Raw genomic sequence first — 25093 nt, 5'->3', positions numbered from 1 at the left:
TGGTAACTACAGACCTACCCATGGAAACTTTTTACCTACCCATGGTAACTACAGGCCTACCCATGGTAACTGCAGACCTACCCATGGTAACTACAGGCCTACCCATGGTAACTACATGCCTACCCATGGTAACTGCAGACCTACCCATGGTAACTATAGACCTACCCATGGTAACTACAGGCCTACCCATGGTAACTATATACCTACCCATGGTAACTGCAGACCTACCCATGGTAACTATAGGCCTACCCATGGTAACTACAGGCCTACCCATGGTAACTATATACCTACCCATGGTAACTATAGACCTACCCATGGTAACTATAGACCTACCCATGGTAACTACAGGCCTACCCATGGTAACTATATACCTACCTATGATAACTTTTTGAATAACCTACCACTTCTCTTCGAATGGTCCCTCTCCCACTCCTCACGAGTCAAAGTAAACACACCATTATTTGGAGTGGTTAACCTGAACCCTACAAAATTATCCTCATCTGACAAAACACACTTCAGCATATCCTTATTTAGATATCAATTTCTCCAGTTACATACTGTTCATCTGATTCAGAGATTACCAGGTCAACCTCTCCTCTTACATACTGTTCATCTGATTCAGAGATTACCAGGTTAACCTCTCTAGTTACATACTGTTCATCTGATTCAGAGATTACCAGGTTAACCTCTCTAGTTACATACTGTTCATCTGATTCAGAGATTACCAGGTCAACCTCTCCTCTTACATACTGTTCATCTGATTCAGAGATTACCAGGTCAAGCTCTCCTCTTACATACTGTTCATCTGATTCAGAGATTACCAGGTCAACCTCTCTAGTTACATACTGTTCATCTGATTCAGAGATTACCAGGTTAACCTCTCTAGTTACATACTGTTCATCTGATTCAGAGATTACCAGGTTTAGAACCCGAGGCTCCTTTAAATCCTCTTTACCATTGTGTTTAATGTCACCTTGTTGTCACTTAGCAATATAATGTATCAATGTGTCAAAGCCCCTTTTAAGGTTAAATCCATTTCGCAGTGGCTGTACATGATTCTGAGTTGCATAGAAAAGTAGCAGATTCCACATCGTTTTGACTATCTGGAGATATGCCAGACGAATTTAAGTAATACCAATTTGTACAAATATCAAATGCTATCATTACTCGTTTACTGTTATTTGGTGATTTACAGAAACAAAACAGTGTTTTGGGTTTATTTTGCTGTATGACCCATTACATTTACATTACATTTTTGCCATTTAGCAGACGCTCTTATCCAGAGCGACATACAGTAGTGAGTGCATACCTTTTCGTACTGGTCCCCCGTGGGAATTCCTCACCATATTTACAGTTGAAGTCAGAAGTTTACATACACTTAGGTTGAAGTCATTAAAACTTGTTTTTCAACCACTCCCCAAATGTCTTGTTAATTTTAACAAACTATAGTTTTGGCAAGTCGGTTAGGACATCTACTTTGTGCATGACACAAGTCATTTTTCTAACAATTGTTTACAGACAGATTATTTCACTGTGTAATTCACTGTATTACAATTCCAGTGGGTCAGAAGTTTACATACAATAATATGACTGTGCCTTTAAACAGCTTGGAAAATTCCAGGAAATGATATCATGGCTTTAGAAGCTTCTGATAGGCTAATTGACATCATTTGAGTCAAAAAAAAAATTGTAGACCTCCACAAGTCTGGTTCATCCTTGGGAGCAATTTCCAAATGCCATTGCAAACTTCCTCCAGCATGTATTGCCATGGAAACAGCACTGTTTCATTATGCTGCATGACAACATGTATTGCCATGGAAACAGCAATGTTTCATTATGCTGCATGACAATGTGTATTGCCATGGAAACAGCATGATAATCCAAACATGTATTTTATTTTTTCCCCTTTCTTTTGCAATTCTTAACTTTCTGGCGCTCCCCAACATCACAACCACCTCATACAATTTATGTCTCAAATTTGGTGGTTCAACAGCATTTATGATCTATGCCTTTATCAGTACAGTTATCTCCACAGTTAACTCAATTACCACAGACAACAGCATCACTATCAGTACAGTTATCTCCACAGTTAACTCAGTTACCACAGACAACAGCATCACTATCAGTACAGTTATCTCCACAGTTAACTCAGTTACCACAGACAACAGCATCACTATCAATACAGTTATCTCCACAGTTAACTCAATTACCACAGACAACAGCATCACTATCAGTACAGTTATCTCCACAGTTAACTCAATTACCACAGACAACAGCATCACTATCAGTACAGTTATCTCCACAGTTAACTCAGTTACCACAGACAACAGCATCACTATCAGTACAGTTATCTCCACAGTTAACTCAATTACCACAGACAACAGCATCACTATCAGTACAGTTATCTCCACAGTTAACTCAATTACCACAGACAACAGCATCACTATCAGTACAGTTATCTCCCCAGTTAACTCAGTTACCACAGACAACAGCATCACTATCAGTACAGTTATCTCCACAGTTAACTCAATTACCACAGACAACAGCATCACTATCAGTACAGTTATCTCCACAGTTAACTCAATTACCACAGACAACAGCATCACTATCAGTACAGTTATCTCCACAGTTAACTCAGTTACCACAGACAACAGCATCACTATCAGTATGAACTCGGTAGGACTTGGGGAAGACGTCCACCTCCAGGTCACATGCCACCGTTCACTTTACCCTGTGAATATGGATATTTTAGGTTTTGCAAGAATTTTTCCTGTACAGTGCTATATTTTCTACTGTAGTGTCCAGGTAACCCTCTTTAAGCTGTTTGACCCCAGTAAAAGGCCAGCAGCACTCCGTATTATTCAGAGCCACATGAAATGACACCATATAAAGATTCTACAGACCCCCAACTCCACTTTTACATTGGCACAAATAATACTTTTTTTCTCTAGAATCCAATACGCAATACATATACAATGATTTAAATTGGGGGAATTTATTTGACCTTGGAAGATGTTTTAAAAGCCAAATTTAATGGAAATGTCACTTTTAAAAAATTAACAAATAGTTATCATTGTTAATGTTTAGACAATTATTTTTCATACATTATGAATAAATACAGGTTAATTACACCTTTATACTATTACGTGAGGGACTTTTATTTGAAAACCCCCCCCCAGAAATTCTGTGATCCGGAGAGACCTCTATCTATCTCTATGGAGCTGCTCATGCTGTCACAGACGCTATAAACCGCACAGATAGAAAGATAAGACCTCTATCTACCTCTATGGAGCTGCTCATGCTGTCACAGACGCTATAAACGGCACAGATAGAAAGATAAGACCTCTATCTACCTCTATCGAGCTGCTCGTGCTGTCACAGACGCTATAAACGGCACGGATAGAAAGATAAGACCTCTATCTACCTCTATGGAGCTGCTCAGCTGTCACAAGCTATAAAAACCTCTATGGAGCTGCTCATGCTGTCACAGACGCTATAAACGGCACAGATATAAAGATAAGACCTCTATCTACCTCTATGGAGCTGCTCATGCTGTCACAGACGCTATAAACGGCACAGATATAAAGATAAGACCTCTATCTACCTCTATGCACCAACCAACCATAAGGACTGTTTCCGGAAGTACATTTGCTTCTTTTTTTTTTATAACCAACAAAGAAAACGCCAAAAATGGTGTCCTTGTGCTAACTAGCAAAACATTTTTTTTTTTATATAAATACAACGCTCATTTCATTTTGTCTTTATAACAATCCGAAGCGTTAAGTTGCTTAGAGGTGCAACATGGGTATGTATTAACTAAAGTCGTATATTTTGTTTGTAGTTTAGCTAATATGCTTCTATATGTAGCTTAGCTATCTTGCTTCGGCCCTCCGTTACATGTTTTATCTGGCTGTAGCCTTAGTAGCCCAGATCAAACTGTACTCGTCACATGCTTAATAATACGGGGCCCTTCCCAACAATGCAGGGGAGAATGAAAGCTCAGTTGCTCAGTTGGTAGAGCATGGTGTTTGCAACGCCAGGGTTGTGGGTTCGATTCCCACGGGGGACCCGTACGGGGGAAAAAATTCTATGAAATGTATGTATTCACTACTGTACGTCGCTCTGGATAAGAGCGTCTGCTAAAATGACAAAAAATGTAAATGTAAAATGTAATGCATACACAATGAATAAGGACAACTTGTTTTTACACGGGTAACCAGTTTTATTAACAGTGTCAGCCAACACTATTGTTTTATCAGTGACAACGTGTTTGTGGCATCGATCTTCCGTTTACACAAAGGTGTTGTGGGGAATTAGCAGTCCACTCTGTCTTCAGTAAACATTTTTGTGTTTGGACTATTTCTCGCTGATAATGAAAGATGAAGGTCCTTATGTTCCCAACATCGTAACGTGTGAGGTTCATGGACCAAAAATGCTATTTTATACAGTTTTCCAGATGTTCTGCTTGCAGAAAATTCAAAGTTGTCAAGCTATTTCTAAATTCTTTTGTCAAATTTCTCCTCTCCCCTTTCTTTAAAATCAAATTTTATTGGTTGAATACACATTTATCAAATGTACATTTATCAAGGGTACTGTGGTGTTGAACGCTGAGCTGTAGTCAATGAACAGCATTCTTACATAGGAATTCCCTCTGTCCAGGTGGGAAAGGGCAGTGTGGAGTGTGATTGAGATTGCGTCATCTGTGGCTCTGTTGGGGCGGTATGCGAATTGGAGTGGATCTAGGGGTTCAGGGATGTTGTGAGCCATGACCAGCCTTTCAAAGCGCTTTATGGTTACAGACGTGAGAGTGCTAAGTCATTTAGTCATTTAGGCAGGTTACCTTCGCTTCCTTGGGCACGGGGACTATGGTGGTCTGTTTGAAACATGTTGGTATTACAGACTCAGACAGGGACAGGTTGAAAATGTCAGTGAAGACACTTGCCAGTTGGTCCGCGCATGCTCTGAGTACACGTCCTGGTAATCCGTCTGGCCCTGCGGCCTTGTGAATGTCGACCTGTTTAAAGGTCTTACTCACATCGGCTACGGAAAGTGTGATTACAGTTGTCCGGAACATGGTGCTCTCATGCATGCTTCAGTGTTGCTTGCCTCGACGCGAGCATGGAAGGCATTTAGCCCGTCTGGTAGGCTCGCGTCACTGGGTTTTCCTTATGTAGTCCGTAATAGTTTGCAAGCCCTGCCGTAATAGGATTCCACCTTGTTCCTACATTGTCATTTTGCCTGTTTGAGGCGGTCGTAGCGGGACTTGTATGCGTTCGTGTCCTCAGCCATAGCGTCAGGGTACACTACAATAGCCCTGTGAGCGGTAGCCCTGTCCTTTAGTGCAGACCCGGGGGTGTTAATCCAGGGGAAGCAGCTAACTGGGGACTGAGGTGGTTAACTCGTCAACGCTATCGTCGGCGTCCCAGAAACATTTGTCAGCAGCTATCAAAGCTGCAGCATAGTCTCCTCTTCAGAGGAACATTTCTCTATGGGGCGTGTAAAGGGCTACTTCCTTTTGTGAGCTTCTGCTTGTAAAAAATGAAGCAGGAGTGTAGAATCATGATCTGATTTGCAGAAAGGAGGACGAAGGACGGCCTTTCACTTGCTTGTGTTGGTTTCGTTTATTTAGACAATGAACTATGCCTCACTACGGTGACTCAACCTCGTCTCTGCCTCCCTCTCCTCCCGTCTCTCTGCCTCCCTCTCCTCCCGTCTCTCTGCCTCCCTCTCCTCCCGTCTCTCTGCCTCCCTCTCCTCCCGTCTCTCTGCCTCCCTCTCCTCCCGTCTCTCTGCCTCCCTCTCCTCCCGTCTCTCCTCCTAGCAGAATCTCCCTTTCCTCTGCCCTCCCTGGGCCTGCTGGTCCCTCCTCTCCGGATGATGTCAGCTGTTATGTGGCAGGTGGTGCGCCAGGGCAACACAAAGCATTATGGGAAGCTGGAGGAGTTTGTGTCCATGGTAACGGAGGTGGTTCCAGAACTCCTGTCCAACAGACAGAGGTGGCTGCTCATCCTGGCTCTCAGAGGACGGGTAAGAGATTCAGAATCAATCTCAGGGATATTTCTGCTGTTTGAAATCCTTAGGCGTCCAAACAGTGTAAAAAATAAATAATATAAATTCAATGCATTCAGAAAGTATTCAGACCCCTTGACTTTTTACACATTTTGTTACGTTACATCCTTATTCTAAAATGGATCAAAGGTAAAATGTCTGCAAATGTATAATAAAAAATAAAAACATATCTTATTTACATAAGTATTCAGACCCTTTGCTATGAGACTCGAAGTTGAGCTCAGGTGCATCCTGTTTCCATTGATCGTCCTTGAGATGTTTCTACAACTTGATTGGAGTCCACCTGTGGTAAATTCTATTGATTGGACATGATTTGGAAAGGCACACACCTGTCTATATAAGGTCCCACAGTTGACAGTGCATGTCAGAGCAAAAACCAAGTCATGAGGTTGAAGGAATTGTCCATAGAGCTCCGAGACATGATTGTGTCGAGGCACAGATCTGGGTAAGGGTACCAAAAAATGTATGCATCATTGAAGGCCCCCAAGAACACAGTGGCCTCCATCATTCTTAAATGGAAGAAGTATGGAACCACCAAGACTCTTCCTAGAGCTGGCCACCTGGCCAAACTGATAAAATCGGGATAGAAGGGCCTTGGTCAGGGAGGTGACCAAGAACCTTATGGTCACTCTGACAGAGATTCAGAGTTGTTCCGCTGTGGAGATGGGTGAACCTTCCAGAAGGACAACCATCTCTGCAACATTCTGCCAATCAGGCCTTTATGGTAGAGTGACCAAACGGAAGCCACTCCTCAGTAAAAGACACATGACAGCCCGCTTGGAGTTTGCCATAAGGCACCTAAAGGACTCTGAGCAAGAGAAACAATATTCTCTGGTCTGATGAAACCAAGATTGAACTCTTTGGCCTGAATACCAACTGTCACATCTGGAGGAAACCTGAAGGATGGTGGTGGCAGCATCATTACATTTACATTTTAGTAATTTAGCAGACGCTCTTATCCAGAGCGACTTACAGTAGTGAATGCATACATTTCATTTTTTTTCATTTCATACATTTTTTTTTCCTTTTTCGTATGCATTGGGGATGTTTTTCAGCGGCAGAGACTGGGAGACTAGTCAGGATTGAGGGAAAGATGAATGGCGCAAAGTACAGAGATCCTTGAGATCCTTCGGGACAAGTCTCTGAGTGGCCCAGCAAGAGCCCGGACTTGAACCCGATCAAACATCTCTGGAGAAACCTGAAAAATAGCTGTACAGCGACGCTCCCCATCCAACCTGACAGAGCTTGAGAGGATCTGCAGAGAAGAATGGGAGAAACTCCCCAAATACAGGTGTGCCAAAAAAAATGATTTAATCCATTGTAGAATAAGGCTGTAACATAACAAAGTGGGAAAAGTCCAGGGGTCTGAATACTTTCTGACTGCACTGTGTGTATATATATATATATATATTTATTTATTTATTTATTTCAAAATTAATTGTTGGGTTGGAAAAACTATTTCAGTGTTAACTTAAATGACTAAAAACCCAGATATTAATAATTAAGGATCGGCGTTCCGTCAACGGGACAGTTGTAAATCATGCAGCGTTTTTATGTCAAGATCACAGATTTTAAAGAAACAACAAATGTCGGTGCATATTAAATGTCTTATATCGGCTGAAAGCTTAAATACTTGTTAATATAACTGCTCTGTCCAATTTACAGTAGCTATTACTGAGAAATAATACCATGCTATTGTTTGAGGAGAGCTCCTAACACTTTTTTTCACCGCGATAGGTTTGATAAATTCATCTCTGAAGGTGAAATGTGTACTTACATTCTGAAATCTTGCTCTGATTTATCATCCAAAGGGTCCCAGAGATAACATGAAGTGTCATTTTGTTAGGTGAAAAAAGGATTTCATATCCTAAAATGGTCCAAATGGCATGCAAGATCGATTTCTGTATTTCCACTTGTTCAACTTGCAAAGAAAGGAATCTGTGAAGATCTCACTCTAAATGTTGTTTCAATGAGTCAAATCACGTTCGTATTTATTCCTCAGAGATCCTAGAATGTATCCAGACTTCACTATATCATTAGGGGTGTAGTATATCCGATAGGACACCATATTTGGTCAGAGAGCGACGCCTTCATGGCCCGCTGATGACGTGGGCGGTCATCACTTGAACGACTGTCTTTGTCAAAGAAGCACCAATCGGGGTCGAACAAAGCTAGCTAGATAGCCAATGAGCTGGGCTTTACAGGAGTATCCAGAAACCATGTATATTTCATTTTGGACAGAAATTATAAGGATTTTCAGAGTTATGAAGTTATGAAAACTGGTTGTTTTGCAAATGTTGAACTTATAATACGGCTACTAATACTTGGAAAGCTAATTCGAAAATCCAAGTATACAGATTTGATGATATTCTTGCCGAAAAATTGAATATGAATGCGAATGCCTCCTTCACGATTTGCCCAAATGTACCTGGGAACTTCACACTGAAAGTCTTGTAGTTCACTCATACTTCAAGTTATCCATCTGAAACTTTTGCGTGCACACTGCTGCCATCTTGTGGACACTATTGGAATTACAACCAGAGTGATGACTAGAAATACGACTTTTCTCTTGCATTTCGAAGATGGTGGTAGAAAAAGACCGGGGTTTTTTTCTTTGTATTTTCTTCTACCAGATCTATTGTGTTATACTCTCCTACATTCCTTTCACATTTCCATAAACCTCAGTGTTTCCTTTCAAATGGTATCAAGAATATGCATATCCTTGCTTCAGGGCCTGAGCTACAGGCAGTTAAGCTTCAATTTAATTTAAGCTCGACCTTGGGATCCTTACTGGTAATGTATACGACAACAGTAAATGTCTGTTTCGGTGTTCATATGACCGACCTATGTCGGACCAAACCTCAAATGCTAATGGAGAGTTGAAACTGCTTGTTGTCAGAGAGGAAGACGTGATCTTTCATCTCGACTTTGTTGTTGTGAGTGTCAGAGTGGAGGGGCTTGGCGTCTGTGTGAGAAGGTGCACACAGCACAAGAGCGTCTGTGATTGGAGGCTGCGGATAAGTTGAATGCACGTGGTAACTGGTTGGTTCTCTTCTCAGGTGACCCTGGAACTGTTCCGATCTGGACATCCTGATGACCTCGAGGCTGTTCAAACACACCTGGATAGAATCACAGCATCTGGTCTGAAACAGGTGTGTTTCATCAACTGGGGAGATATTTTGACAAGCACATTCTTCTTGAACAGTAATGAGCAGTTCCCTGGATACAGATTCAAACTAAGTCCTAGACTAAAAAGCACTTATCAAAGATGATTCTCTATTTTGTTTGCTTTTTAGTCCAGCACTAGGCTGTCTCCAGGAAACCGACACTGTGTCCAGCTTGTGATGTTTGTCTGGACCCTTATGTGTTGCAGTCAAACGACGCCGCGATTGAATTTGCTGAATCCAACTTCCTGAAGCTGATCCAGAGCTTAGTAGAAGACCCAGATAGAAGGGAACACTTCTTCAAGGTATAATAGAGCCTAGTGGAAGACCCAGATAGGAGGGGACACGAGGCTGCTAAACTCTAACAGGGCACCTAACCTCTATGATCTCTTCTCAGATCATGAAGCTTCATGTTAGTGTTTTAATCTCAAGGCAGGATGCTGTTTTAAAGTATTGGAACAGTGATAAACTCTCTTTCCCTTCACTATGGTTGTTGGGTTTCCCCTCTGGGATCTTTAACTTCTTGCGGATTATGTGGGACGGTACCGTCCCATTTCAACAATTTCCGGTGAAATTGCAGAGCGCCAAATTCAAATTAAATTACTATAAATATAAAACTTTCATGAAATCACAAGTGCAATACATCAAACTAAAGCTTAACTTTAATCCAGCCGCCGTGTCAGATTTCAAAAAGGCTTTACGGCGAAAGAAAACCATGCGATTATCTGAGGACAGCGCCCAGCACACAAATGCATAACAAATCATTTTCAACCAGGGAGGTGCGACACGAAAGTCAGAAATAGCGATATAAAATATGCCTTACCTTTTGAAGATCTTCTTCTGTTGGCACTCCAAAAGGTCCCAGTTACATTACAAATGGTCCTTTTGTTTGATAATGTCCTTCTTTATATCCATAAAAAATCAGTTTAGCTGGCGCGCTTCAGTCAATAATCCATTCGGTTTCCCTCCTTCAAAATGAATCCCAAACGTTACCAATAAACTTATCCAAACAAGTCAATCAACGTTTATAATCAAACCTTAGGTACCCTAATACGCAAATAAACGATACAATTTAAGACTGAGAATCGTTATTGTCTTTACCGGAGAAGAATACCAAAGAACGTGTTCTCATTCACGCGCTTGGAAACACTACAGCCAAAATGGGAGCCACCTAGAAAAAATACTATTTCTGCCTCATTTTTCCAAAAACCAGCCTGAAACTCTTTCTAAAGACTGACATCTAGTGGAAGCCATAGGAACTGCAACCGGGTATGATTTCGCCCTATTATAAAAGTGCCAACCGTTGAAATCAATGGTAGCATGATTTTTTTTGTTGGGGGGGAGAGAAATGGTTTGTTTGGGGTTTCGCCTCGGGAGGAGGGGCCTAGAATGTGGATCTTCTCGGGAGGAGGGGCCTAGAATGTGGATATTCTCGGGAGGAGGGGCCTAGAATGTGGATCTGTTCTGTTATACTCCGACATTATTTGTACAGTTTTAGAAACTTCAGAGTGTTTTCTATCCAAATCTACCAATTATATGCATATCCTAGCTTCTGTGCCTGAGTAGCAGGCAGTTTACTTTGGGCACGCTTTTCATCCGGACGTCAAAATACCGCCCCCTATCCCAAAGAAGTTTAAAGTATCATCTCTAACTAAGGTCCTAACTTTGACTCTGTCTGTCAGGTGGTGTTCCCGGTGGAGTATGGTCCTAACTTTGACTCATCGCTGCAAACTCTGGTGTGCCACTTCCTGTCTAGACTGGAGGAGCTGCTGCCGGTCCCAGACTTCAAACAGGTACACAGTTGGACAGCAGTGCTACAATGTCCGAATACCCATACTTGTGTTGTAAATGGAAGGCATTTTTAGTTATGCGAAAATTGACTCATTTCAGCTCTTCATTCAGTAGAATTCACTACTGAGGAACAGTCTTTCCAGACAACAGCTGATGAGGGGAGGCGCTGTACCAAAATGAACTAATGGCAGGAATCAACACATTAGATTACGCGCTCTCAGGAGGAGGGGCCTAGAATAATGAGATTCTCGGGAGGAGAAGCCTAGTATCATGAGATTCTCGGGAGGAGGAGCCTAGTATCATGAGATTCTCGGGAGGAGGAGCCTAGTATCATGATATTCTCGGGAGGAGGAGCCTAGTATCATGAGATTCTCGGCAGGAGGAGCCTAGTATAATGAGATTCTCGGCAGGAGGAGGAGCCTAGAATGTGGAGATTCTCGGCAGGAGGAGGAGCCTAGAATGTGGAGATTCTCGGCAGGAGGAGGGGCCTAGAATGTGGAGATTCTCGGGAGGAGGGGCCTAGAATGTGGAGATTCTCGGGAGGAGGAGGAGCCTAGAATGTTATGTGTTGCTTACTGCGTTTATTTCTACTAAACAGTATGTAGTATGATTCGTACACAGTAAGTAGTAGGCCAGACAGATTTGGGACATGGCCAGTGACACTGAGTTTTCAGATCAATGAGTAACACAAGGTAAGACTGGTCCGTTGTTCCTCTGAACAGTCCGGTGTCAAGATAAAATGATTATACAGGGTTGGAACAAATCATGGTTATTTCGAATAAACTGGGTAGTTCAAGCCCTGAATGCTGATTGGCTGACAGCTGTGATATATAAGACTGTATATTACCGATATGACAAATATTTTGACGTTGGGTAATCAGTTTATAACAGCAATAAGGCACCTCGGGGGTTTGTGGTATATGGCCAATATACCACGGCTAAGGGCTGTATCCAGGCACTCCGCATTGCGTCGTGCTTAAGAACAGCCCTTAGCCGTGGTATATTGGCCATATACCACACACCCCCGAGGTGCCTTATTGCTTACATGACAATTCATTTGTGTATGTAGAATAACTAAAACATTTACAAGCATTTCGCTACACCCACAATAACATCTGCTGAACGTGTGTATGTGACCAATACAATGTGATTTTTCTTTTTCTTTGTTCAGACTGCGTTGTTGATCAGTGCTGCCCCCTCTGTTCTGGAGGACTACATGCGCTGTGTCTCTCACGGAGAGGACCTGAAGTCTCTGCTACAGAACCAACACTGCCCCGGGAAGCTGCCCAAGAGCGGTAAGCCTCTGTCTGCAGTCCACATGGCAACCTTATTCCCTTTTATAATGCTCTACTGTTGACCAGGGTCCACGGGGTTCCGGTTAAAAGTAGTGTAATATAAAGGGAATAGGGTCCCAGTGTTGTAGTAGTGCACTATATAGGGTCCCAGTGTTGTAGTAGTGCACTATATAGGGTCCCAGTGTCGTAGTAGTGCACTATATAGGATCCCAGTGTCGTAGTAGTGCACTATATAGGGTCCCAGTGTCGTAGTAGTGCACTATATAGGGTCCCAGTGTCGTAGTAGGGCACTATATAGGGAATAGGGTCCCAGTGTTGTAGTAGGGCACTATATAGGGAATAGGGTCCCAGTGTTATAGTAGTGCACTATATAGGGTCCCAGTGTTGTAGTAGGGCACTATATAGGGAATAGGGTCATAGTAGTGTACTATATCGGGAATAGGATCCCAGTGTTGTAGTAGTGCACTATATAGGATCCCAGTGTCGTAGTAGTGCACTATATAGGATCCCAGTGTCGTAGTAGTGCACTATATAGGGTCCCAGTGTCGTAGTAGGGCACTATATAGGGTCCCAGTGTTGTAGTAGGGCACTATATAGGGTCCCAGTGTTGTAGTAGTGCACTATATAGGATCCCAGTGTCGTAGTAGTGCATTATATAGGGTCCCAGTGTCGTAGTAGTGCACTATATAGGGTCCCAGTGTCGTAGTAGGGCACTATATAGGGAATAGGGTCCCAGTGTTGTAGTAGGGCACTATATAGGGAATAGGGTCCCAGTGTTATAGTAGTGCACTATATAGGGTCCCAGTGTTGTAGTAGGGCACTATATAGGGAATAGGGTCATAGTAGTGTACTATATCGGGAATAGGATCCCAGTGTTGTAGTAGTGCACTATATAGGATCCCAGTGTCGTAGTAGTGCACTATATAGGATCCCAGTGTCGTAGTAGTGCACTATATAGGGTCCCAGTGTTGTAGTAGGGCACTATATAGGGTCCCAGTGTTGTAGTAGGGCACTATATAGGGTCCCAGTGTTGTAGTAGGGCACTATATAGGGTCCCGGTGTTGTAGTAGTGCACTATATAGGGTCCCAGTGTCGTAGTAGTGCAGTATATAGGGAATAGGGTCGTAGTAGGGCACTATATAGGGAATAGGGTCCCAGTGTTGTAGTAGTGCACTATATAGGGTCCCAGTGTTGTAGTAGTGCACTATATAGGGTCCCAGTGTTGTAGTAGTGCACTATATAGGGAATAGGGTCCCAGTGTTATAGTAGTGCACTATATAGGGAATAGGGTCCCAGTGTTGTAGTAGTGCACTATATAGGGTCCCAGTGTTGTAGTAGTGTACTATATCGGGAATAGGGTCCCAGTGTTGTAGTAGTGCACTATATAGGGTCCCAGTGTTGTAGTAGTGTACTATATCGGGAATAGGGTCCCAGTGTTGTAGTAGTGCACTATATAGGGTCCCAGTGTTGTAGTAGGGCACTATATAGGGTCCCGGTGTCGTAGTAGGGCACTATATAGGGTCCCGGTGTCGTAGTAGGGCACTATATAGGGAATAGGGTCCCTGTGTCGTAGTAGGGCACTATATAGGGAATAGGGTCCCAGTAGGGCACTATATAGGGAATAGGGTCCCAGTGTCGTAGTAGGGCACTATATAGGGTCCCGGTGTCGTAGTAGGGCACTATATAGGGAATAGGTGCCATTTGGGATGCATATTCTGTCTGACTGTTGAAGTGCTATAGCATTATATTTCACTAACCTATAGAATAATCACCTTTTCCCATCTTCTTTCCATTGGTCCTGGTTGTCGCCGTTCAGTTCCCTCGAGAACAGAGGACCGTCTCCTCGTCTCGTTATCCTTCCCTCCATCACTGAGACTGGCCAATGCCTCGCGCCACAGCGCCCGCGACAGCCCGCCCTTGGAGATCATGACTGACAGTTTGACCGGCCAATGGGTTGAGTCAAAAGCAAGTACGGATGATAGAATGACTGGAACAGAGTCAGTAGAAAGCCAAGGATCTGAAGGAAAAGATCAGCTGAAGGAGAGACCGAAACTAAGATTGAAGTCTGAGGAAGGAAGAGAAGCGGTTGTCTCTGAGCACCAATACTCCTTGAGCAGCGCTACAGCTGAACACGACTCGGCCCAGTCAACAACAACAACAACAACAACAGCAGCCTCCTCCTCCTCCTCCAGTGTGTCATCAGAGCAGCCGCGGCAACGAGTGGCTCACAAGTGTCCCCAATGTGGCCGTTGTTTCATCTACCTCTATGAGATGTTAGAGCACCAGAGACTTCACACGGGGGAGAATCCTTACAAGTGTTCCCAGTGCGGTAAGACTTTCAGAAGGTCCTCGGAGATGTCCACCCACCGTCGGACACAGTGCTCCAACGCCGCCTATGTCTGTATTAAATGTGGAAGCAGTTTTGAGTCGATCAGGGAGCGGATCAGACACCGGTGTAGTGGCGGTAGACGGGCCAGCGGTTCGGGTCAAGCGGGTCAGTTTGAGTGTCCGCAGTGTGGGAAAATCTTCAAGTGGCACAACTCGTTAAAAAAACACCTGGTAACCCACACCACTGACAAGGTCTTCAACTGCAGGTATATATTATACTGATATCCTATTGCTGTATGTGTAGTCCCAAATGGGACCCTATATATATATATAGTGTACTAGTTTTGACCAGGGCCCCCCATGTAGGGAATAGGGTGCCATTTGGGATACCCGTCTGTGATTCATGATTGTTGAGTACATGTTTTTTTTTTACTTGTACAGTCCCCCTGCCCTTCGGAAAGTTCTCTGTCCTGTAAGGTGAACAGTCAATAACTACATCCCAAATTACACCCTATTCAGGGCACTAGTTTTGACCAGAGATATCCATCTATCTCTATCTATCTATCTATATATATCTCTATCTATCTATATATATCTCTATCTATCTATATATATCTCTATCTATCTATATATATCTCTATCTATCTATATATATCTCTATCTATCTATATATATCTCTATCTATATATCTCTATCTATATATATCTCTATCTATCTATATCTCTATCTCTATCTATCTATATATCTATCTATCTATCTATCTATCTATCTATCTATCTCTATCTATCTATCTCTATATCTATCTATCTCTATCTATCTATCTCTATATCTCTATCTATCTATCTCTATATCTCTATATATCTCTATCTATATCTCTATCTATCTATATCTATATCTCTATCTATCTATCTCTATCTATCTCTATCTATATCTATCTATCTGGAATAGACTGTAATTTAGCACACAGACAATCTGCTAACCTATGTATTGCCAGGTACTGTGGGGAGGGACCATTCCCAGGCGTGGCGGAGCTGAGGGCCCACCAGAAGGCCCACGGTGCAGAAGACAAACCCTACAAGTGTAAACAGTGTGGAAAGGGCTTCAGCTCACAGGTATTGATTAGTAAAACCACCGAATCTAGAGGTTAACCCTGATTTCAGACAAGAAAAACGCTGTATGTTGTTATTATTATACTAAAACGGTTGAGACGACTAATATTATTATAAAATTGTCTTTTTAATGAAATGATTTCATTTAGGTCTGGCAGAATAACCACGAGCAACGCCACTCCCAAGAGAGGTCCAAGATCTGCTCCAGCTGTGGAAAGGCCTTCAGGTGCAAAGGAGACCTGAAGCTCCACATGCGAACTCACACCGGCGAGAGACCGTACCAATGCACCTACTGCGCCAAGCGGTTCTCTGTGAACGGAAACCTCACGATACACATCAGGACTCACACGGGGGAGAAACCTTTCCTCTGCTCCGACTGCGGCAAGGCCTTCTGCTCTGCAGGAGAGCTACAGATCCACAGGAGAACACACACTGGGGAGAGACCGTACAAGTGCACCGTCTGCGAGAAAGGTTTCACCATGGCCAGTAAGGTCACGCTTCACATGCGCGTACATACAGGAGTACGGCCTTACATCTGCCACGAGTGTGGTAAGGCATTCTCACGCGGTGCGGAGTTGAAGAAACACGTTCTGAATCACACTGGGGTGAGACCGTACCCATGTCATCTCTGTTCTAAGACCTACACCTGTCTGAATCACCTGAAGAGACATTTAAAGACTCACTCTGGCTCCCAGTCGTTGGATATGAGCAGTGGCTCGACTGTAGTATAATGGACCACTTGGCGGAGGAAATGCATATAGCCCTTATTTAAACACGATGTTGTCGATTTTTTTTATAAAATGTTTTTATTTTCTAACGACTGCTTTATGCTAGTTGTAAGGCGCGGTGGTTAAAAGTCGACCGAGTTTCATTACTTTTTGTTTAATGTCAGGACGAGGAAGTGGAATGTTTTTTTTTTTTTTTTTGCTGCTGTAGAGTTGCGCCTGGGAACATTTTGTCTTAATGTCACCAGCTTGCTGCAGCAGATGGTGATTTGTTGAAATTTCACATGCCGAGTTTTCAACTTTATCAGCGTTGCCTATCAAAGTCAGAACTATAATTTGTGGTCCTTCCCAACCAATCTAGTTACGAGGGGGTGTGATGTTGTCAATACATTTTCTGCACATACAAAAAAAAAAAACAAAAAAAAAATCGCTTGAATACCATGATCAAGTTTAATTATGTTTATTGAAATGAATCACTTTTCACAGGAAAATAAAAAAAAAAGGTGATGAAACTAGTTCCACTAACGCCATATTATTGAACGGTCCTCTCTCGTGTGGGCGTGGAGTCAGAGACAGGTGTAGGTGTTGGCCTCCGTAGCTGAAGACACTTTAGTCTGTGAAGAGGGCACATGGCCGTCTAAAAATGAAGAGGACCGAGTGAGACGAGGCAACACACGCACACACACACACCAAATCAGTCCTTATTAACCAAAGGATCCCTCAAATGTTACAGCATAGACGATGGGATTTACTAGACAACAGAGGCTATAATAGACAGTGGTACCCGTGTCGTTACCAGGCCTGGCAGCAGGGCTCTTGTGTTGGCCCTTGATGTGGGCAGTCATCTCCTTCCTGTTTGGGGTGGAGTGGCCACACTGGACACAGCTGTAGCGCCCCTTGGTGTGTTTCCATAGAATACGGCCGTTGAAGGATTGACCTGGAGGGAAGAGGTGTAACTCTGTACATTAACCATGGTCCAATCCCAAAATGGACTCCTAGACCCTTGGGGAGGAGCTGAGGGTGTAAACATGGTAGGTAGTAGCTGCCCTTTGCTCTCTGATAGGCTTAGGTAGAAGTTACACCAATCAAATCCTCTCACATCTCCCTAAGGGGTAGGGTCTAGTGGTCCATATTGTTAACACGTGGGATAGTGGTTTCAGATTGATGTAAGGTCAAAGCATGTGTAGCCTAAAAAGCACAAGGTTTTTGACAAGGGCGGGCGGGGTGGGAAAGTGGAAGCTGGTGAACATGAATCAACATTGAAGTGAAGGCAGCCAGACAGCAAAGCCACAAGCCCTCAGCCCTGTACTACTTGAAAGCCACAAGCCCTCAGCCCTGTACTACTTGAAAGCCACAAGCCCTCAGCCCTGTACTACTTGAAAGCCACAAGCCCTCAGCCCTGTACTACTTGAAAGCCACAAGCCCTCAGCCCTGTACTACTTGAAAGCCACAAGCCCTCAGCCCTGTACTACTTGAAAGCCACAAGCCCTCAGCCCTGTACTACTTGAAAGCCACAATGAACCTATAGCTCTTCACATCACAGACCTCTACTAAAAGGAAGTTGGCGCTTGGGCACAGACAGGGGCCTTGTTCAGTAGGTACCAGATGGAACGAGAGATAGTATGATAAAGAACGCTCATCTGCATGTTCTGTAGACAAAGGTTTTACGTTAACGGACCCAGACATCTGAATGGTAGTTAATCCTTAAAAAGTCTAATATCAATCTAAGTAACAATAATAAATCCAAAATCTGTCAGTTTAAGCTATAGATATCAGTCTTTTGCTTGGGCTGCATCTCTCAATCCACCACATATACGCCGATGTCGGGCCTTCTGCATCTGCGGTGGAAGAGCTCTAGAGTGGTGTTTGTCAGATCATGTATTCTCTCTCACAGGTGTCTGAAAGGTTTGGCCTAAAAAAACTCAAGTGTCACAAGGACTCGGAGGGTTTTTGTGCCAACAAAAATGAGGGGTTAAATATGTGTCCAAATAAAACCATATTTCCTGAGCTTTCATATACAGAGCATTTGGAAAGTATTCAGACACCTTGGCTTTTTCCACGTTACGTTACAGCCTCATTCTAAAACGGATTAAATAGTTTCCCCCCCCCCTCATCAATCTACACACAATACCCCATAATGACAAAGCAAAAACAGGTTTATAGAATTTTTTGCAAAAGTATTAAAAATAAAGTTATGTAGACCCTTCACTCAGAACTTTGTTGAAGCACTTTTGGCAGCGATTACAGCCTCGAGTCTTCTTGGGTACGACGCTACAAGCTTGGCAACACCTGTATTTTGGGGAGTTTCTCTCATTCTTCTCTGCAGATCCTCTCAATCTCTGTCAGGTTGGACGGGGAGCATCGCTACTTTCAGGTCTCTCCAGAGATGTTCGCTCGGGTTCAAGTCTGGGCATTTTTTGTTGTTGCCAGTTCTGAATGTGTTATTCTATATCGGCTATAGTTATATATATATATAGTTATATATATATAGTTATATATTTATAGTCTTAGACTTTTAGAGGTTAATACCCCTGCTGGTGAAAGCATACACACCTTGCTGTGTCAGTGAATCTGGGAGTTGGACAGGTTGAATGATGGATTGGTTAGGTGATTGGTTAGGCCGGGGCAGGAAAAGGGAAGCCAAGTCAGCAGGAAGGGGAGGAAGCCAATAACGCAGGTTAGCATTGGAGGAAGAAGCAGGAGAATTCCATTGGATATGACCAGAGGGCAGTTTAGTGGTCTCTCTCTCTCTCTAGTTGTGTGTTTAGTGGTTCTCTCTCTCTCTCTCTCTCTCTAGTTGTGTGTTTAGTGGTCTCTCTCTCTCTCTCTCTCTAGTTGTGTGTTTAGTGGTCTCTCTCTCTCTCTCTCTCTCTAGTTGTGTGTTTGGTGGTCTCTCTCTCTCTCTCTCTAGTTGTGTGTTTAGTGGTCTCTCTCTCTCTCTCTCTCTAGTTGTGTGTTTAGTGGTCTCTCTCTCTCTAGTTGTGTGTTTAGTGGTCTCTCTCTCTCTCTCTCTAGTTGTGTTTAGTGGTCTCTCTCTCTCTCTCTCTCTCTACTTGTGTTTAGTGGTCTCTCTCTCTCTCTCTCTCTCTACTTGTGTTTAGTGGTCTCTCTCTCTCTCTCTCTCTCTCTAGTTGTGTGTTTAGTGGTCTCTCTCTCTCTCTAGTTGTGTGTTTAGTGGTCTCTCTCTCTCTCTCTCTCGCTCTCTCTAGTTGTGTGTTTAGTGGTCTCTCTCTCTCGCTCTCTCTAGTTGTGTGTTTAGTGGTCTCTCTCTCTCTCTCTCTCTCTCTCTAGTTGTGTGTTTAGTGGTCTCTCTCTCTCTCTCTCTCTCTAGTTGTGTGTTTAGTGGTCTCTCTCTCTCTCTCTCTCTCTAGTTGTGTGTTTAGTGGTCTCTCTCTCTCTCTCTCTCTCTCTCTCTCTCTCTCGTTGTGTGTTTAGTGGTCTCTCTCTCTCTCTCTCTCTCGTTGTGTGTTTAGTGGTCTCTCTCTCTCTCTCTCTCTAGTTGTGTGTTTAGTGGTCTCTCTCTCTCTCTCTAGTTGTGTGTTTAGTGGTCTCTCTCTCTCTCTCTCTCTAGTTGTGTGTTTAGTGGTGTCTCTCTCTCTCTCTCTCTAGTTGTGTGTTTAGTGGTCTCTCTCTCTCTCTCTCTAGTTGTGTGTTTGGTGGTCTCTCTCTCTCTAGTTGTGTGTTTAGTGGTCTCTCTCTCTCTCTCTCTAGTTGTGTGTTTAGTGGTCTCTCTCTCTCTCTAGTTGTGTGTTTAGTGGTCTCTCTCTAGTTGTGTGTTTAGTGGTCTCTCTCTCTCTCTCTCTCTCTCTCTCTCTCTAGTTGTGTGTTTAGTGGTCTCTCTCTCTCTCTCTCTCTAGTTGTGTGTTTAGTGGTCTCTCTCTCTCTCTCTCTCTCTCTAGTTGTGTGTTTAGTGGTCTCTCTCTCTCTCTAGTTGTGTGTTTAGTGGTCTCTCTCTCTCTCTCTAGTTGTGTGTTTAGTGGTCTCTCTCTCTCTCTAGTTGTGTGTTTAGTGGTCTCTCTCTCTCTCTCTCTCTCTCTAGTTGTGTGTTTAGTGGTCTCTCTCTCTCTCTAGTTGTGTGTTTAGTGGTCTCTCTCTCTCTCTCTCTCTCTCTAGTTGTGTGTTTAGTGGTCTCTCTCTCTCTAGTTGTGTGTTTAGTGGTCTCTCTCTCTCTCTCTAGTTGTGTGTTTAGTGGTCTCTCTCTCTCTCTCTAGTTGTGTGTTTAGTGGTCTCTCTCTCTCTCTCTCTCTCTCTCTAGTTGTGTGTTTAGTGGTCTCTCTCTCTCTCTAGTTGTGTGTTTAGTGGTCTCTCTCTCTCTCTCTCTCTAGTTGTGTGTTTAGTGGTCTCTCTCTCTCTCTCTCTCTAGTTGTGTGTTTAGTGGTCTCTCTCTCTCTCTCTCTCTAGTTGTGTGTTTAGTGGTCTCTCTCTCTCTCTCTAGTTGTGTGTTTAGTGGTCTCTCTCTCTCTCTCTCTCTAGTTGTGTGTTTAGTGGTCTCTCTCTCTCTCTCTCTCTAGTTGTGTGTTTAGTGGTCTCTCTCTCTCTCTCTAGTTGTGTGTTTAGTGGTCTCTCTCTCTCTCTCTAGTTGTGTGTTTAGTGGTCTCTCTCTCTCTCTCTCTAGTTGTGTGTTTAGTGGTCTCTCTCTCTCTTTCTAGTTGTGTGTTTAGTGGTCTCTCTCTCTCTCTCTCTCTCTCTCGTTGTGTGTTTGGTGGTCTCTCTCTCTCTCTCTCTCTAGTTGTGTGTTTGGTGGTCTCTCTCTCTCTCTCTCTCTAGTTGTGTGTTTAGTGGTCTCTCTCTCTCTCTCTCTAGTTGTGTGTTTAGTGGTCTCTCTCTCTCTCTCTCTCTAGTTGTGTGTTTAGTGGTCTCTCTCTCTCTAGTTGTGTGTTTAGTGGTCTCTCTCTCTCTAGTTGTGTGTTTAGTGGTCTCTCTCTCTCTCTCTCTCTACTTGTGTTTAGTGGTCTCTCTCTCTCTCTCTCTACTTGTGTTTAGTGGTCTCTCTCTCTCTCTCTCTCTACTTGTGTTTAGTGGTCTCTCTCTCTCTCTAGTTGTGTGTTTAGTGGTCTCTCTCTCTCTCTCTACTTGTGTTTAGTGGTCTCTCTCTCTCTCTCTCTCGCTCTCTCTAGTTGTGTGTTTAGTGGTCTCTCTCTCTCGCTCTCTCTAGTTGTGTGTTTAGTGGTCTCTCTCTCTCTCTCTCTAGTTGTGTGTTTAGTGGTCTCTCTCTCTCTCTCTCTAGTTGTGTGTTTAGTGGTCTCTCTCTCTCTCTCTCTCTCTCTCTAGTTGTGTGTTTAGTGGTCTCTCTCTCTCTAGTTGTGTGTTTAGTGGTCTCTCTCTCTCTAGTTGTGTGTTTAGTGGTCTCTCTCTCTCTCTCTCTCTACTTGTGTTTAGTGGTCTCTCTCTCTCTCTCTCTACTTGTGTTTAGTGGTCTCTCTCTCTCTCTCTCTCTACTTGTGTTTAGTGGTCTCTCTCTCTCTCTCTCTCTCTAGTTGTGTGTTTAGTGGTCTCTCTCTCTCTCGCTCTAGTTGTGTGTTTAGTGGTCTCTCTCTCTCTCTCTCTCGCTCTCTCTAGTTGTGTGTTTAGTGGTCTCTCTCTCTCGCTCTCTAGTTGTGTGTTTAGTGGTCTCTCTCTCTCTCTCTCTAGTTGTGTGTTTAGTGGTCTCTCTCTCTCTCGTTGTGTGTTTAGTGGTCTCTCTCTCTCTCTCTCTCTAGTTGTGTGTTTAGTGGTCTCTCTCTCTCTCTCTAGTTGTGTGTTTAGTGGCTCTCTCTCTCTCTCTCTCTAGTTGTGTGTTTAGTGGTCTCTCTCTCTCTCTCTCTAGTTGTGTGTTTAGTGGTCTCTCTCTCTCTCTCTCTCTCTCTAGTTGTGTGTTTAGTGGTCTCTCTCTCTCTCTCTCTAGTTGTGTGTTTAGTGGTCTCTCTCTCTCTCTCTCTCTCTAGTTGTGTGTTTAGTGGTCTCTCTCTCTCTCTCTCTCTCTAGTTGTGTGTTTAGTGGTCTCTCTCTCTCTCTAGTTGTGTGTTTAGTGGTCTCTCTCTCTCTCTCTCTCTCTCTAGTTGTGTGTTTAGTGGTCTCTCTCTCTCTCTAGTTGTGTGTTTAGTGGTCTCTCTCTCTCTCTCTAGTTGTGTGTTTAGTGGTCTCTCTCTCTCTCTCTAGTTGTGTGTTTAGTGGTTCTCTCTCTCTCTCTCTAGTTGTGTGTTTAGTGGTCTCTCTCTCTCTCTCTAGTTGTGTGTTTAGTGGTTCTCTCTCTCTCTCTCTAGTTGTGTGTTTAGTGGTCTCTCTCTCTCTCTCTCTCTCTAGTTGTGTGTTTAGTGGTCTCTCTCTCTCTCTCTCTCTCTAGTTGTGTGTTTAGTGGTCTCTCTCTCTCTCTCTCTCTCTAGTTGTGTGTTTAGTGGTCTCTCTCTCTCTCTCTCTCTCTAGTTGTGTGTTTAGTGGTCTCTCTCTCTCTCTCTCTCTAGTTGTGTGTTTAGTGGTCTCTCTCTCTCTAGTTGTGTGTTTAGTGGTCTCTCTCTCTCTCTCTCTAGTTGTGTGTTTAGTGGTCTCTCTCTCTCTCTCTCTAGTTGTGTGTTTAGTGGTCTCTCTCTCTCTCTAGTTGTGTGTTTAGTGGTCTCTCTCTCTCTCTCTAGTTGTGTGTTTAGTGGTCTCTCTCTCTCTCTCTCTCTCTCTCTAGTTGTGTGTTTAGTGGTCTCTCTCTCTCTCTCTCTCTCTCTAGTTGTGTGTTTAGTGGTCTCTCTCTCTCTCTCTCTCTCTCTAGTTGTGTGTTTAGTGGTCTCTCTCTCTCTCTCTCTCTCTCTAGTTGTGTGTTTAGTGGTCTCTCTCTCTCTCTCTCTCTCTAGTTGTGTGTTTAGTGGTCTCTCTCTCTCTCTCTCTAGTTGTGTGTTTAGTGGTCTCTCTCTCTCTCTCTCTCTCTCTCTCTCTAGTTGTGTGTTTAGTGGTCTCTCTCTCTCTCTCTCTCTAGTTGTGTGTTTAGTGGTCTCTCTCTCTCTCTCTAGTTGTGTGTTTAGTGGTCTCTCTCTCTCTCTAGTTGTGTGTTTAGTGGTCTCTCTCTCTCTCTCTCTCTCTAGTTGTGTGTTTAGTGGCTCTCTCTCTCTCTCTAGTTGTGTGTTTAGTGGTCTCTCTCTCTCTCTAGTTGTGTGTTTAGTGGTCTCTCTCTCTCTCTCTCTCTCTAGTTGTGTGTTTAGTGGTCTCTCTCTCTCTCTCTAGTTGTGTGTTTAGTGGTCTCTCTCTCTCTCTCTAGTTGTGTGTTTAGTGGTCTCTCTCTCTCTCTAGTTGTGTGTTTAGTGGTCTCTCTCTCTCTCTCTCTCTCTAGTTGTGTGTTTAGTGGTCTCTCTCTCTCTCTCTCTCTCTCTAGTTGTGTGTTTAGTGGTCTCTCTCTCTCTCTCTCTCTCTCTCTCTAGTTGTGTGTTTAGTGGTCTCTCTCTCTCTCTCTCTCTCTCTAGTTGTGTGTTTAGTGGTCTCTCTCTCTCTCTCTCTAGTTGTGTGTTTAGTGGTCTCTCTCTCTCTCTCTCTCTCTCTAGTTGTGTGTTTAGTGGTCTCTCTCTCTCTCTCTCTCTAGTTGTGTGTTTAGTGGTCTCTCTCTCTCTCTCTCTCTAGTTGTGTGTTTAGTGGTCTCTCTCTCTCTCTCTCTCTAGTTGTGTGTTTAGTGGTCTCTCTCTCTCTCTCTCTCTCTAGTTGTGTGTTTAGTGGTCTCTCTCTCTCTCTCTCTCCTAGTTGTGTGTTTAGTGGTCTCTCTCTCTCTCTCTCTAGTTGTGTGTTTAGTGGTCTCTCTCTCTCTCTCTCTCTCTCTCTCTAGTTGTGTGTTTAGTGGTCTCTCTCTCTCTCTCTCTAGTTGTGTGTTTAGTGGTCTCTCTCTCTCTCTCTCTAGTTGTGTGTTTAGTGGTCTCTCTCTCTCTCTCTATTTGTGTGTTTAGTGGTCTCTCTCTCTCTCTCTAGTTGTGTGTTTAGTGGTCTCTCTCTCTCTCTAGTTGTGTGTTTAGTGGTCTCTCTCTCTCTCTCTAGTTGTGTGTTTAGTGGTCTCTCTCTCTCTCTAGTTGTGTGTTTAGTGGTCTCTCTCTCTCTCTAGTTGTGTGTTTAGTGGCTCTCTCTCTCTCTCTCTCTCTCTAGTTGTGTGTTTAGTGGTCTCTCTCTCTCTCTCTCTCTCTCTAGTTGTGTGTTTAGTGGTTCTCTCTCTCTCTCTCTCTCTAGTTGTGTGTTTAGTGGTCTCTCTCTCTCTCTCTCTCTCTCTAGTTGTGTGTTTAGTGGTCTCTCTCTCTCTAGTTGTGTGTTTAGTGGTCTCTCTCTCTCTCTAGTTGTGTGTTTAGTGGTCTCTCTCTCTCTCTAGTTGTGTGTTTAGTGGTCTCTCTCTCTCTCTAGTTGTGTGTTTAGTGGTCTCTCTCTCTCTCTAGTTGTGTGTTTAGTGGTCTCTCTCTCTCTCTAGTTGTGTGTTTAGTGGTCTCTCTCTCTCTCTCTCTCTCTCTCTCTAGTTGTGTGTTTAGTGGTCTCTCTCTCTCTCTAGTTGTGTGTTTAGTGGTCTCTCTCTCTCTCTCTCTCTCTCTCTCTCTCTAGTTGTGTGTTTAGTGGTCTCTCTCTCTCTCTCTCTAGTTGTGTGTTTAGTGGTCTCTCTCTCTCTCTCTCTCTCTCTCTCTCTAGTT

The 25093-nt window shown here is 43.5% G+C and overlaps 2 protein-coding genes across 7 annotated transcripts in view; one reads left to right on the top strand and one right to left on the bottom strand.

The window, feature by feature from the left end:
- Positions 1-3638: 3638 nt before the first annotated feature.
- LOC106596239 (zinc finger protein ZFMSA12A) lies at positions 3639-16925 on the top strand. 2 transcript variants are annotated; one of them, XM_014187551.2, is made up of 9 exons: positions 3639-3805; positions 5825-6027; positions 9129-9221; positions 9443-9538; positions 10916-11026; positions 12196-12319; positions 14136-14913; positions 15642-15759; positions 15906-16925. In XM_014187551.2, the coding sequence occupies exons 1-9, from the start codon at positions 3802-3804 to the stop codon at positions 16485-16487; spliced, it is 2109 nt and encodes a 702-aa protein (XP_014043026.1). In that variant the 5' UTR covers positions 3639-3801; the 3' UTR covers positions 16488-16925. The 2 variants fall into 2 exon arrangements, with proteins under 2 accessions (XP_014043026.1, XP_014043023.1); XM_014187548.2 differs by having other exon boundaries at positions 3656-3805; positions 5822-6027.
- The window catches only part of znf414 (zinc finger protein 414), a 19304-nt gene continuing 11136 nt past the window's right edge, over positions 16926-25093 (bottom strand). For 3 of the 5 annotated variants that reach the window (XR_006769034.1, XM_045714394.1, XM_045714396.1), the window contains 2 exons: positions 17266-17418; positions 16926-17118 (listed from right to left, as the gene is read on the bottom strand). Coding sequence is in view for 4 of the 5 variants with exons in the window: in XM_045714394.1 (XP_045570350.1) it covers positions 17048-17118; positions 17266-17418 (224 nt within the window). In the remaining variant the exon portion in view is untranslated. The remainder of the gene's footprint in view (positions 17119-17265; positions 17419-25093) is intronic. The other 2 variants (XM_014187585.2, XM_045714395.1) reach the window with 1 other exon arrangement.

This window comes from Salmo salar, chromosome ssa03, assembly GCF_905237065.1.
Source record: "Salmo salar chromosome ssa03, Ssal_v3.1, whole genome shotgun sequence".
NCBI classification, from domain to species: Eukaryota; Metazoa; Chordata; class Actinopteri; order Salmoniformes; family Salmonidae; genus Salmo; species Salmo salar.
Note: the sequence above shows the minus strand (reverse complement) of the source record. Positions and strands in the feature narration are given on the sequence as shown.